This window comes from Dasypus novemcinctus, chromosome 2 (assembly GCF_030445035.2).
Source record: "Dasypus novemcinctus isolate mDasNov1 chromosome 2, mDasNov1.1.hap2, whole genome shotgun sequence".
NCBI classification, from domain to species: domain Eukaryota; kingdom Metazoa; phylum Chordata; class Mammalia; order Cingulata; family Dasypodidae; genus Dasypus; species Dasypus novemcinctus.
This window is the reverse complement of record NC_080674.1, coordinates 198,151,655-198,164,687: the sequence shown is the minus strand read 5'-3', so window position 1 is coordinate 198,164,687 and position 13,033 is coordinate 198,151,655. Positions and strand designations below refer to the sequence as shown.

The window sequence follows — 13,033 nt, the reverse complement described above, 5'->3', positions numbered from 1 at the left end:
GGCAGAGAGAGCTGCAGCCTGAGCTGGGAGGACCCCAGCCTCCTTCCACGGGAGGTCTCAGGGACCCTGCTTGGCTGTGGAACCTAGGGTGAGGGCACAGACAGAGCCTCGCCTCGGGCCTCCACCATGGCAGTGGGCCCCTGGCCACTCCTAGGCAGAGCTGGCCTTTCTGTGGCCCAGGCAGACCCGTGAGCCTCACCCGGCCTGAGCACAGTGAGTCTGCTCGCCCGCAGGTGCATTGGCTCCCGGGTTCACAGGTGGGTCCTGAGTGGCCCGCGTTGGCCCCGGCTGGGTGTGACCCCAAGTAAATCGGGGGCCGTTTTGGGAATGACATTGCTTTACCAGCCCGAGGGAGCGTACATTCTCGCCGTAGCGTTCTGACAGTGCGGCAGGAGTTCTGCACAGAGTTGGGGAACGCACCATTTAACAGGTGGGTCTCAGGAAGGGCGAAGCTGGCAGGGGGCGGCTGGCCCCGGGTGGGTCGCGCGGGGACCCTGGCCTCGCTCCCTGTGTTCCCCGTGCCTCCAGGCTGGGGGCTGTTGGCGAAGGTGGCAAAGAAGCCCTTGGGCCCACCCGCTGCCCTGGCCCCTCCTCGGTTGCGCTCCCGGTGGGGCCTGCGTGCCACCAGGCCGGCCTTGCCACGGGGAGTTCTTGTGGGACGTCGGAATTTTTGGCACCGGCTCGGGAGCCCGATTAACCTTGAAGAATCCAGGCAGGAGGCAGGTTTGAGACGGTGGCACGCGTTCTCAAAAAACAGCTGTTGACATTCCTGTCTGGGACGGAGGTCTCTCCCGAGCGGGGGCTTTTGTTTCGGGGGTCCCACCATCCCTTGCGGAGCCTGCCGACGGGGCCTTCTGTCCGTGCGGGTGTGCGGCGCGGCCCTGGGCAGCTGTCGTGGGGCCCTCGGCCTCCAGGACGCGGGGTGAGCTCTTCTGTGGGAGGGGCCCCGGCGTTCCTGTGGACCCCTCCCCTCCTGCTTTAGCCCCCTCTCCAGGCTTCTTGGTCCCACGAGGTTGGGTTCTGGCCACTGCCTGCCCCCCAGTCCCTCCCTGAGCCCCAGCCCGGGGTCCCGCCACGTTTGCACACAGCTTTGCACTGTTTTTCCTCCTTTTGCCCCCGTTTCCTTCTGGAGCCTTGCTGCCCTAAATTCCAGCCCTGTCCAAGCAGCAACCTCACAGCCTTTCCCCTCCACCCCCGGAGGCCTTGCTGCCCTCTACGTCGGGGGGTCACTGGTCAGCCTCGCCTGTGCAGGGGGGTCAGTGCACGGGGACACGGTCCCCAGAGCCCAGCGCAGGGTCTCGGGGCCCTGCTGGGGGTCACGGGGGTTCAGGGCCCTGCTGAGGGGGGGGTCACGGGGGGCTGGGCCATGCTGGGGACCTCTCGGGGGCCTGGGCCCCACTGCCCTCCTTGTGGCTGCAGACAGTCCACATAGCCCATACCCGGACTCCATGCTCCCGCCTCGTGGGGAGCAGGGCAGTGGCCTAGGCGAGTAAACGGCCCCCTCCCTTGCTTGCCCTAGCCCTGGGGAGCGCTTGCCTCATCCTCTGCAGGAAGGAGCCCTCGGGGGGTGCGGGCAGTGCCGGCGAGTGAGGGCTTAGGGATGGGGTCTGTGAGCCCTCCAGGAGCTGCCCGCTCCAGCCAGGGTGTCACGGTATGGCCGAGCCACGGGGAGTGTGGCCGTGGCTCCAGAGGCCTCTTCTGCTCCCCGTGGACCTCGGCCTGCACTTCCTGCAGGTGGGTGGGCCGGCACATGTCCCAGGGAAAGAGGTCTGTCTGCCTGGCCCCAGAAAGCTGACGGGTTGAGGGGTGGCTTCAGAGTCCCCCCCACCCCGTGATCTTGGACATCCAGCGCCGCCCGTCCCCTGGCACCTGCTGGTGGCCAGTGCTGTGGGACCGTGGGTAGGAGGGGCCACTGTCCTTGCCTCCTGAGAAGGGTGGGTCTGAGTGGAGAGGCTGTGGGGAGGGGGTGGTTCTGGGCAGGGAGGCTGTTCATGGGACCCCAGCCCCCAGCCCCAGGGACCCCGCCTCAGCCTCCTCCCTGGGGTTGCCTGGGCCTTGGGACTTGTACCTGCACCCTGGTGTGGGGTGAGAGGGCGTTTGCAGCCTGCGTCTGCCATGGGCCGGGCAGCCAGGAGTCGGGGGCCTACACTGTGGCCGGCCCCTCTACCTACGTGGGTGCAGGGGCCTGTCGTCCTGCCCGCGGGCGCTCTCCTCTCCCGTCCCCTCCAGAAGGGTGCTGCCTTCAGCTGGCCTGGGGTTGGAAGTCCCCCGGTGACCACTGGACAGCGTGAGGGCTCGAGCCCTGCTCCATGACCTGTCCACCTGTTTCCGGGGGGTTGGCTGGAGCCACGTGGGGCTTGTTTTCAAATACACTCGCACAGTCTGGGGGGTGAGGGTGGTACGGGCCAGGCTCTGGAGGAGACAGGGAGCTCCTCGGCTCAGCAGGGGCTGGACAGGGTGGGGGCCAGAGAGGAGCCCTGGGCAGGCGCCCTCCTGGGAGCTGAGCGGCGGGTGGGGAAGCCGCTGGAGCTGGAGGGCAGGCAGCGGCCGGGTGGGGGTTCTGAGGGCCCTGCGCGCTGGAGCCTAGGGCAGAGCCCTCAGATGCTGGCATCGGCCGACAGGGGAGGTCCTGGACGGGGGAGGTGGCGGGAGAAGCAGGGGTGGCAGAGGCCAGCGTGCACACTGCGTGCTCGTGTGTGGGTACCCTGCAGGGAGCCTCGTGGAAAGGGGTGACAGAAGCAGGGCTGGGCGTGCTCAGAGGCCCCCTGGCTTTGGCTGGGGGGGCAGAGGCTCAGATGTGGGCCTGTACCTGCCCCCCCATAGGACAAATGGGATGGTCACACCCAAGAGAAGGGGTGGGGGCTGGCCCGGCTGGCCAAGGGCCACCTCCAGAGGCTGGGAGGTGCCTCCGTGAGCGAGTGGGTTGGGAGGCGCCTCCATGAGCATGGAGCGCCCGTGCGGGCTGGGAGGCGCCTCCGTGAGCGTGGAACGCCCGCGCGGGCTGGGAGGCGCCTCCGTGAGCGCGTGGGTTGGGAGGCACCTCCGTGAGCGTGGAGCGCCTGCGCGGGCTGGGAGGCGCCTTCGTGAGCGTGGAGCGCCTGCGCGGGCTGGGAGGCTCCTCCGTGAGCGTGGAGCGCCTGCGCGGGCTGGGAGGCTCCTCCGTGAGCGCGTGGGTTGGGATGCACCTCCGTGAACGTGGAGCGCCTGCGCGGGCTGGGAGGCTCCTCCGTGAGCGCGTGGGTTGGGACGCACCTCTGTGAGCGTGGAGCGCCCGCACGGGCTGGGAGGGGCCTAGCCGTAAACTCGGAGGTCCTGCTAAGGGCCAGGCCCTAGGAGCCTGGCGAGAGGCAGGGGCCATCTTCAGGGCCCGTGGGATGACAGGGCAGGAAGTCTGCAGCTGGCGGCAGCCGGGGCTGTCGGGGAGCGCGTGAGGCGAATGAGTGGGAAGGTGGGTGGGCGCAGGGCCCTGTCCACAGAGCAGGCGTGGGCCCCCGGGCTCGGGCGCACGGCCTCCGTCCTGCCCGCCGCCGCGTGTGGCATAGTGCTGGCTCCTCTCTGACGGCCTGGCCGTGGGCGCGGCGCGGGGAGGGTCTGCGCCTCCCGCCCATGGGGCAGCTGTGTCGGCTCGAGTGTGCCTCGTGGCAGGAGGCGTTTAGCGGGGGGCTGGGCAGCCTGTTGGGGGGCGGTGGGACATCCGAGGGCTGGCCGGGCAGCCTTCCGAAAGGCAAGGGGGCGCGGAGCAGGCTCTGTCCACCTGGGTCCAGAGGAGGCCGAGGCCTTTCTCCCCTGGTGACCGGCCACCTCGCCCCCTTGCCTGGTCTTGGCGCTTGCTGGACACCCCCTGGCCTCCCCGGTGCTCCCTGGCCCCCTCCCCGCTGTGGGTCCTGCCCCGCCCTTCTCGTCCCCACAGCGGGTCCTCCCGGGGGGCGTCCTGCTCACCCTGCGGCCCTCCCGTGCCGCCTCCCGGGGTGACGCTCGCCTCTGTGTGCCAGGCTGACGGGCAGCGAGCCCCTGACCATCCTGCCGCTGACGCTGGAGCCGGAGGCCACGGCCGCCAAGGCGCACTACAAGGCCTGCGACCGGCTGAAGCTGGAGCGGAAGCAGCGGCGCATGTGCCGCCGGGACCCGGGCGTGGCGGAGACGCTGCTGGAGGCCATCAGCATGAGCGCGCTCGAGTGCCAGTACCAGTTCCGCTTCGAGCGCTGGAACTGCACGCTGGAGGGCCGCTACCGGGCCAGCCTGCTCAAGCGAGGTCAGTGCCCTGCGCGGGCTCCGCCCCCCCCCAGGCGCGGCCCGCCGTCCTTCGACCCTGCAGCGGGGCCTGCGCTCACCCCGGCTCCCTGACCCCCCGGCCCTTGAGGTGAGCCCCTGCTCCTTGCAGGGCTTCGCTTCCGCTCTCTCTACCTAGGGCTTGGGCTGCTCCCGTGAGGGGCAGGCGGAGGGGACAGGGGCGGCGGCGGTGCCCCGGGCCCAGGGTGCTGAGCCCCCCGCCTCCAGCCGCACCCGGCCCGTGGCTCCGAGAGATGGCTCTGCAGAAGAGGCCCAGGTTGGGGTCCCCGCGAAGCCCACCTGCTCTCGCAGGTCCTGGAGCCCGGGCTGGTTCGGCACTTAAAGCTGCCGTGAGAACGTTCTGGGGGTGCCGGGAAGGCTGGAGGGTGGCCTGAGTTCTCTCCTCGTGTGTGGGGGGATCTGGGAGGCCCTTGGGGGGGTCCCCAGGAATGAGACGTGACAGCCCCCCACCTGGGGAAGGGGGTGTCCCCAGCTTCCGAGCTGCCCCCGCAGGCTGCTGGGAAAGCAGTGCCCTCCGCAGCTGGGCCGGTCTGTCTGCTGCAGGCCTGGGGAGACCCCGTGGGCGGGAGGCAGCGCCCGCCTCTGTCCCAGGCCCACTAATGCGTCCCCTGGTCTGGCGCCTGGCAAGTGAAGGGTGGACAAGCATCCCGGCGTGGATGCTGAGGCTGCGGGGGTGGGGGACAGCAGCCCCCGACACGCTCCCGGCGGCCAGGAGGCTGTCCACCACCGGGCAGGAGGCCCCCAGGCCAGCCGGGGTCTCCCCAAGCCCAGGGCTGCCCGTCTGCTCTCTCCGCTCGCACGCGGATGTGGCCTTTCAACAGCCTTGCCCACAGTCTACATTTTGGGGTGCAGGGTGAGGCTGGGTGGGCCGCAGCTCCCGATGGGGCGCCTGACCTCTGAGCCCGGGCCTGGGGCTGGCGTCTGAATTCCCTCCACCGCGCCCAGGCCGTGCCTGCAGCAGTCGGAGCCCCCCCGCCTGCCCCGGGCGCCCCCGGCCCACCTGCAGCCCGGCCTCTGCCAGCCCCCTGTGGAACCTGCATTTCGGGTGCGGGCGCCGCATCACCCCAGGTGCTCCCCGGGCCCCTCTCCGCAGGTTTCAAGGAGACGGCCTTCCTGTACGCCATCTCCTCGGCGGGGCTGACGCACGCGCTGGCCAAGGCCTGCAGCGCGGGCCGCATGGAGCGCTGCACGTGCGACGAGGCGCCCGACCTGGAGAACCGGGAGGCCTGGCAGTGGGGCGGCTGCGGCGACAACCTCAAGTACAGCAGCAAGTTCGTCAAGGAGTTCCTGGGGCGGCGGTCGAGCAAGGACCTGCGCGCCCGCGTGGACTTCCACAACAACCTCGTGGGCGTGAAGGCAAGCCGGGGGGGGGGGGGGGGGGGGGGGTGCAGCGCACAGCCCGGCCTGCGCCCTGAGGCCTGCTCACAGAGGCTGTGTTCCCCCGGAAGGGCAGGGCCACACGCAGCCCTGGGAGGGTGACCTGGGTGACAGAGAGGAAAACACGGGCCTCAGAGAGGTGGACCCAGGCCTTAGAGAGGTGGACGCGGGCCTTAGACAGGTGGACGCGGGCCTTAGAGAGGTGGACGTGGGCCTTAGAGAGGTGGACACGGGCCTCAGAGAGGTGGACGCGGGCCTTAGAGAGGTGGACGCGGGCCTTAGAGAGGTGGACGCGGGCCTCAGAGAGGTGGACGCGGGCCTTAGAGAGGTGGACGCGGGCCTTAGAGAGGTGGAGAGGGGCCTTAGAGAGGTGGAGAGGGGCCTTAGAGAGGTGGAGAGGGGCCTTAGAGAGGTGGACGCGGGCCTCAGAGAGGTGGAGAGGGGCCTTAGAGAGGTGGACGCGGGCCTCAGAGAGGTGGACGCGGGCCTCAGAGAGGTGGACGCGGGCCTTAGAGAGGTGGAGAGGGGCCTTAGAGAGGTGGACGCGGGCCTTAGAGAGGTGGAGAGGGGCCTTAGAGAGGTGGACGCGGGCCTTAGAGAGGTAGAGCGGGTCTCAGAGAGGTGGACGCGGGCCTCAGAGAGGTGGAGAGGGGCCTTAGAGAGGTGGAGAGGGGCCTTAGAGAGGTGGACGCGGGCCTTAGAGAGGTGGACGCGGGCCTCAGAGAGGTGGACGCGGGCCTTAGAGAGGTGGACGCGGGCCTTAGAGAGGTGGACGCGGGCCTCAGAGAGGTGGACGCGGGCCTTAGAGAGGTGGAGAGGGGCCTCAGAGAGGTGGACGCGGGCCTTAGAGAGGTGGACGCGGGCCTCAGAGAGGTGGACGCGGGCCTCAGAGAGGTGGACGCGGGCCTCAGAGAGGTGGACGCGGGCCTTAGAGAGGTGGATGCGGGCCTCAGAGAGGTGGACGCGGGCCTTAGAGAGGTGGAGAGGGGCCTTAGAGAGGTGGACGCAGGCCTTAGAGAGGTGGAGAGGGGCCTTAGAGAGGTGGACGCGGGCCTCAGAGAGGTGGACGCGGGCCTCAGAGAGGTGGACGCGGGCCTCAGAGAGGTGGACGCGGGCCTTAGAGAGGTGGATGCGGGCCTCAGAGAGGTGGACGCGGGCCTCAGAGAGGTGGACGCGGGCCTTAGAGAGGTGGACGCGGGCCTTAGAGAGGTGGATGCGGGCCTCAGAGAGGTGGACGCGGGCCTCAGAGAGGTGGACGCGGGCCTTAGAGAGGTGGAGAGGGGCCTTAGAGAGTTGGACGCGGGCCTTAGAGAGGTGGAGAGGGGCCTTAGAGAGGTGGACGCGGGCCTTAGAGAGGTGGAGAGGGGCCTTAGAGAGGTGGACGCGGGCCTTAGAGAGGTGGATGCGGGCCTCAGAGAGGTGGAGAGGGGCCTTAGAGAGGTGGACGCGGGCCTTAGAGAGGTGGACACGGGCCTCAGAGAGGTGGACGCGGGCCTTAGAGAGGTGGAGAGGGGCCTTAGGGAGGTGGACGCGGGCCTTAGAGAGGTGGACGCGATCCTTAGAGAGGTGGATGCGGGCCTCAGAGAGGTGGACGCGGGCCTTAGAGAGGTGGACGCGGGCCTTAGAGAGGTGGAGAGGGGCCTTAGAAAGGTGGAGAGGGGCCTTAGAGAGGTGGAGAGGGGCCTTAGAGAGGTGGACGCGGGCCTTAGAGAGGTGGAGAGGGGCCTTAGAGAGGTGGATGCGGGCCTCAGAGAGGTGGAAAGGGGCCTTAGAGAGGTGGACGCGGGCCTCAGAGAGGTGGACACGGGCCTCAGAGAGGTGGACGCGGGCCTTAGAGAGGTGGAGAGGGGCCTTAGAGAGGTGGACGCGGGCCTTAGAGAGGTGGAGAGGGGCCTTAGAGAGGTGGACGCGGGCCTTAGAGAGGTAGAGCGGGTCTCAGAGAGGAGGACGCGGGCCTCAGAGAGGTGGACGCGGGCCTCAGAGAGGTGGAGAGGGGCCTCAGAGAGGTGGATGTGGGCCTTAGAGAGGTGGAGAGGGGCCTTAGAGAGGTGGACGCGGGCCTTAGAGAGGTGGATGCGGGCCTCAGAGAGGTGGACGCGGGCCTTAGAGAGGTGGACGCGGGCCTTAGAGAGGTGGATGCGGGCCTCAGAGAGGTGGAGAGGGGCCTTAGAGAGTTGGACGCGGGCCTTAGAGAGGTGGAGAGGGGCCTTAGAGAGGTGGACGCGGGCCTTAGAGAGGTAGAGCGGGTCTCAGAGAGGTGGACGCGGGCCTCAGAGAGGTGGACGCGGGCCTCAGAGAGGTGGAGAGGGGCCTCAGAGAGGTGGATGCGGGCCTTAGAGAGGTGGAGAGGGGCCTTAGAGAGGTGGACGCGGGCCTTAGGTGGAGAGGGGCCTTAGAGAGGTGGACGCAGGCCTTAGAGAGGTGGATGCGGGCCTCAGAGAGGTGGAGAGGGGCCTCAGAGAGGTGGATGCGGGCCTTAGAGAGGTGGAGAGGGGCCTCAGAGAGGTGGACGCGGGCCTTAGAGAGGTGGACGCGGGCCTCAGAGAGGTGGATGCGGGCCTCAGAGAGGTGGACGCGGGCCTTAGAGAGGTGGACGCGGGCCTCAGAGAGGTGGAGAGGGGCCTTAGAGAGGTGGACGCGGGCCTTAGAGAGGTGGACGCGGGCCTTAGAGAGGTGGAGAGGGGCCTTAGAGAGGTGGACGCGGGCCTTAGAGAGGTGGAGAGGGGCCTCAGAGAGGTGGACGCGGGCCTTAGAGAGGTGGAGAGGGGCCTTAGAGAGGTGGAGAGGGGCCTTAGAGAGGTGGACGCGGGCCTTAGAGAGGTAGAGCGGGTCTCAGAGAGGTGGACGCGGGCCTCAGAGAGGTGGACGCGGGCCTCAGAGAGGTGGAGAGGGCCTCAGAGAGGTGGATGCAGGCCTCAGAGAGGTGGAGAGGGGCCTCAGAGAGGTGGATGCGGGCCTCAGAGAGGTGGAGAGGGGCCTCAGAGAGGTGGACGCGGGCCTCAGAGAGGTGGAGAGGGGCCTCAGAGAGGTGGATGCGGGCCTTAGAGAGGTGGAGAGGGGCCTCAGAGAGGTGGACGCGGGCCTTAGAGAGGTGGACGCGGGCCTTAGGTGGAGAGGGGCCTTAGAGAGGTGGACGCGGGCCTTAGAGAGGTGGACGCGGGCCTTAGAGAGGTGGAGAGGGGCCTTAGAGAGGTGGACGCGGGCCTTAGAGAGGTGGAGAGGGGCCTCAGAGAGGTGGACGCGGGCCTTAGAGAGGTGGAGAGGGGCCTTAGAGAGGTGGACGCGGGCCTTAGAGAGGTAGAGCGGGTCTCAGAGAGGTGGACGCGGGCCTCAGAGAGGTGGACGCGGGCCTCAGAGAGGTGGAGAGGGGCCTCAGAGAGGTGGATGCGGGCCTTAGAGAGGTGGAGAGGGGCCTTAGAGAGGTGGACGCGGGCCTTAGAGAGGTGGATGCGGGCCTCAGAGAGGTGGACGCGGGCCTTAGAGAGGTGGACGCGGGCCTTAGAGAGGTGGATTGGGGCCTCAGAGAGGTGGACGCGGGCCTTAGAGAGGTGGACGCGGGCCTTAGAGAGGTGGAGAGGGGCCTTAGAGAGGTGGACGCGGGCCTTAGAGAGGTGGACACGGGCCTCAGAGAGGTGGACGCGGGCCTTAGAGAGGTGGAGAGGGGCCTTAGAGAGGTGGACGCGGGCCTTAGAGAGGTGGAGAGGGGCCTTAGAGAGGTGGACGCGGGCCTTAGAGAGGTGGACGCGGGCCTCAGAGAGGTGGACGCGGGCCTTAGAGAGGTGGAGAGGGGCCTTAGAGAGGTGGAGAGGGGCCTTAGAGAGGTGGACGCGGGCCTTAGAGAGGAGGACGCGGGCCTTAGAGAGGTGGACGCGGGCCTTAGAGAGGTGGAGAGGGGCCTTAGAGAGGTGGACGCGGGCCTTAGAGAGGTGGAGAGGGGCCTTAGAGAGGTGGACGCGGGCCTCAGAGAGGTGGAGAGGGGCCTTAGAGAGGTGGATGCGGGCCTCAGAGAGGTGGAGAGGGGCCTTAGAGAGGTGGACGCGGGCCTTAGAGAGGTGGAGAGGGGCCTTAGAGAGGTGGACGCGGGCCTTAGAGAGGTGGACACGGGCCTCAGAGAGGTGGACGCGGGCCTTAGAGAGGTGGAGAGGGGCCTTAGAGAGGTGGAGAGGGGCCTTAGAGAGGTGGACGCGGGCCTTAGAGAGGTGGAGAGGGGCCTTAGAGAGGTGGACGCGGGCCTTAGAGAGGTGGAGAGGGGCCTTAGAGAGGTGGACGCGGGCCTCAGAGAGGTGGAGAGGGGCCTTAGAGAGGTGGACGCGGGCCTTAGAGAGGTGGACGCGGGCCTCAGAGAGGTGGACGCGGGCCTCAGAGAGGTGGACGCGGGCCTCAGAGAGGTGGACGCGGGCCTTAGAGAGGTGGAGAGGGGCCTTAGAGAGGTGGAGAGGGGCCTTAGAGAGGTGGAGAGGGGCCTTAGAGAGGTGGACGCGGGCCTCAGAGAGGTGGAGAGGGGCCTCAGAGAGGTGGACGCGGGCCTCAGAGAGGTGGACGCGGGCCTTAGAGAGGTGGAGAGGGGCCTTAGAGAGGTGGACGCGGGCCTTAGAGAGGTGGAGAGGGGCCTTAGAGAGGTGGACGCGGGCCTTAGAGAGGTAGAGCGGGTCTCAGAGAGGTGGACGCGGGCCTCAGAGAGGTGGAGAGGGGCCTTAGAGAGGTGGAGAGGGGCCTTAGAGAGGTGGACGCGGGCCTCAGAGAGGTGGACGCGGGCCTTAGAGAGGTGGACGCGGGCCTTAGAGAGGTGGACGCGGGCCTCAGAGAGGTGGACGCGGGCCTTAGAGAGGTGGAGAGGGGCCTCAGAGAGGTGGACGCGGGCCTCAGAGAGGTGGACGCGGGCCTCAGAGAGGTGGACGCGGGCCTTAGGTGGACGCGGGCCTCAGAGAGGTGGACGCGGGCCTTAGAGAGGTGGATGCGGGCCTCAGAGAGGTGGACGCGGGCCTTAGAGAGGTGGAGAGGGGCCTTAGAGAGGTGGACGCGGGCCTTAGAGAGGTGGAGAGGGGCCTTAGAGAGGTGGACGCGGGCCTTAGAGAGGTGGACGCGGGCCTCAGAGAGGTGGATGCGGGCCTCAGAGAGGTGGACGCGGGCCTTAGAGAGGTGGACGCGGGCCTTAGAGAGGTGGATGCGGGCCTCAGAGAGGTGGACGCGGGCCTCAGAGAGGTGGACGCGGGCCTTAGAGAGGTGGATGCGGGCCTTAGAGAGGTGGATGCGGGCCTCAGAGAGGTGGACGCGGGCCTCAGAGAGGTGGACGCGGGCCTTAGAGAGGTGGAGAGGGGCCTTAGAGAGTTGGACGCGGGCCTTAGAGAGGTGGAGAGGGGCCTTAGAGAGGTGGACGCGGGCCTTAGAGAGGTGGAGAGGGGCCTTAGAGAGGTGGACGCGGGCCTTAGAGAGGTGGATGTGGGCCTCAGAGAGGTGGAGAGGGGCCTTAGAGAGGTGGACGCGGGCCTTAGAGAGGTGGACACGGGCCTCAGAGAGGTGGACGCGGGCCTTAGAGAGGTGGAGAGGGGCCTTAGAGAGGTGGACGCGGGCCTTAGAGAGGTGGACGCGATCCTTAGAGAGGTGGATGCGGGCCTCAGAGAGGTGGACGCGGGCCTTAGAGGGGTGGACGCGGGCCTTAGAGAGGTGGAGAGGGGCCTTAGAAAGGTGGAGAGGGGCCTTAGAGAGGTGGAGAGGGGCCTTAGAGAGGTGGACGCGGGCCTTAGAGAGGTGGAGAGGGGCCTTAGAGAGGTGGATGCGGGCCTCAGAGAGGTGGAAAGGGGCCTTAGAGAGGTGGACGCGGGCCTTAGAGAGGTGGACACGGGCCTCAGAGAGGTGGACGCGGGCCTTAGAGAGGTGGAGAGGGGCCTTAGAGAGGTGGACGCGGGCCTTAGAGAGGTGGAGAGGGGCCTTAGAGAGGTGGACGCGGGCCTTAGAGAGGTAGAGCGGGTCTCAGAGAGGAGGACGCGGGCCTCAGAGAGGTGGACGCGGGCCTCAGAGAGGTGGAGAGGGGCCTCAGAGAGGTGGATGTGGGCCTTAGAGAGGTGGAGAGGGGCCTTAGAGAGGTGGACGCGGGCCTTAGAGAGGTGGATGCGGGCCTCAGAGAGGTGGACGCGGGCCTTAGAGAGGTGGACGCGGGCCTCAGAGAGGTGGATGCGGGCCTCAGAGAGGTGGAGAGGGGCCTTAGAGAGTTGGACGCGGGCCTTAGAGAGGTGGAGAGGGGCCTTAGAGAGGTGGACGCGGGCCTTAGAGAGGTAGAGCGGGTCTCAGAGAGGTGGACGCGGGCCTCAGAGAGGTGGACGCGGGCCTCAGAGAGGTGGAGAGGGGCCTCAGAGAGGTGGATGCGGGCCTTAGAGAGGTGGAGAGGGGCCTTAGAGAGGTGGACGCGGGCCTTAGGTGGAGAGGGGCCTTAGAGAGGTGGACGCAGGCCTTAGAGAGGTGGATGCGGGCCTCAGAGAGGTGGAGAGGGGCCTCAGAGAGGTGGATGCGGGCCTTAGAGAGGTGGAGAGGGGCCTCAGAGAGGTGGACGCGGGCCTCAGAGAGGTGGACGCGGGCCTCAGAGAGGTGGATGCGGGCCTCAGAGAGGTGGACGCGGGCCTTAGAGAGGTGGACGCGGGCCTCAGAGAGGTGGAGAGGGGCCTTAGAGAGGTGGACGCGGGCCTTAGAGAGGTGGACGCGGGCCTTAGAGAGGTGGAGAGGGGCCTTAGAGAGGTGGACGCGGGCCTTAGAGAGGTGGAGAGGGGCCTCAGAGAGGTGGACGCGGGCCTTAGAGAGGTGGAGAGGGGCCTTAGAGAGGTGGAGAGGGGCCTTAGAGAGGTGGACGCGGGCCTTAGAGAGGTAGAGCGGGTCTCAGAGAGGTGGACGCGGGCCTCAGAGAGGTGGACGCGGGCCTCAGAGAGGTGGAGAGGGCCTCAGAGAGGTGGATGCAGGCCTCAGAGAGGTGGAGAGGGGCCTCAGAGAGGTGGATGCGGGCCTCAGAGAGGTGGAGAGGGGCCTCAGAGAGGTGGACGCGGGCCTCAGAGAGGTGGAGAGGGGCCTCAGAGAGGTGGATGCGGGCCTTAGAGAGGTGGAGAGGGGCCTCAGAGAGGTGGACGCGGGCCTTAGAGAGGTGGACGCGGGCCTCAGAGAGGTGGATGCGGGCCTCAGAGAGGTGGACGCGGGCCTTAGAGAGGTGGACGCGGGCCTGAGGTGGAGAGGGGCCTTAGAGAGGTGGACGCGGGGCTTAGAGAGGTGGACGCGGGCCTTAGAGAGGTGGAGAGGGGCCTTAGAGAGGTGGACGCGGGCCTTAGAGAGGTGGAGAGGGGCCTCAGAGAGGTGGACGCGGGCCTTAGAGAGGTGGAGAGGGGCC

At 67.8% G+C, this 13,033-nt stretch overlaps 1 protein-coding gene across 1 annotated transcript in view; it reads left to right on the top strand.

Moving 5' to 3' along the window:
• The window catches only part of WNT9A (Wnt family member 9A), a 50,080-nt gene that overhangs the window by 24,634 nt on the left and 12,413 nt on the right, over positions 1-13,033 (top strand). Inside the window, exons 2-3 of the mRNA XM_023591262.2 lie at positions 3,993-4,252; positions 5,384-5,646. Of these exons, the coding sequence (XP_023447030.2) occupies positions 3,993-4,252; positions 5,384-5,646 (523 nt within the window). The remainder of the gene's footprint in view (positions 1-3,992; positions 4,253-5,383; positions 5,647-13,033) is intronic.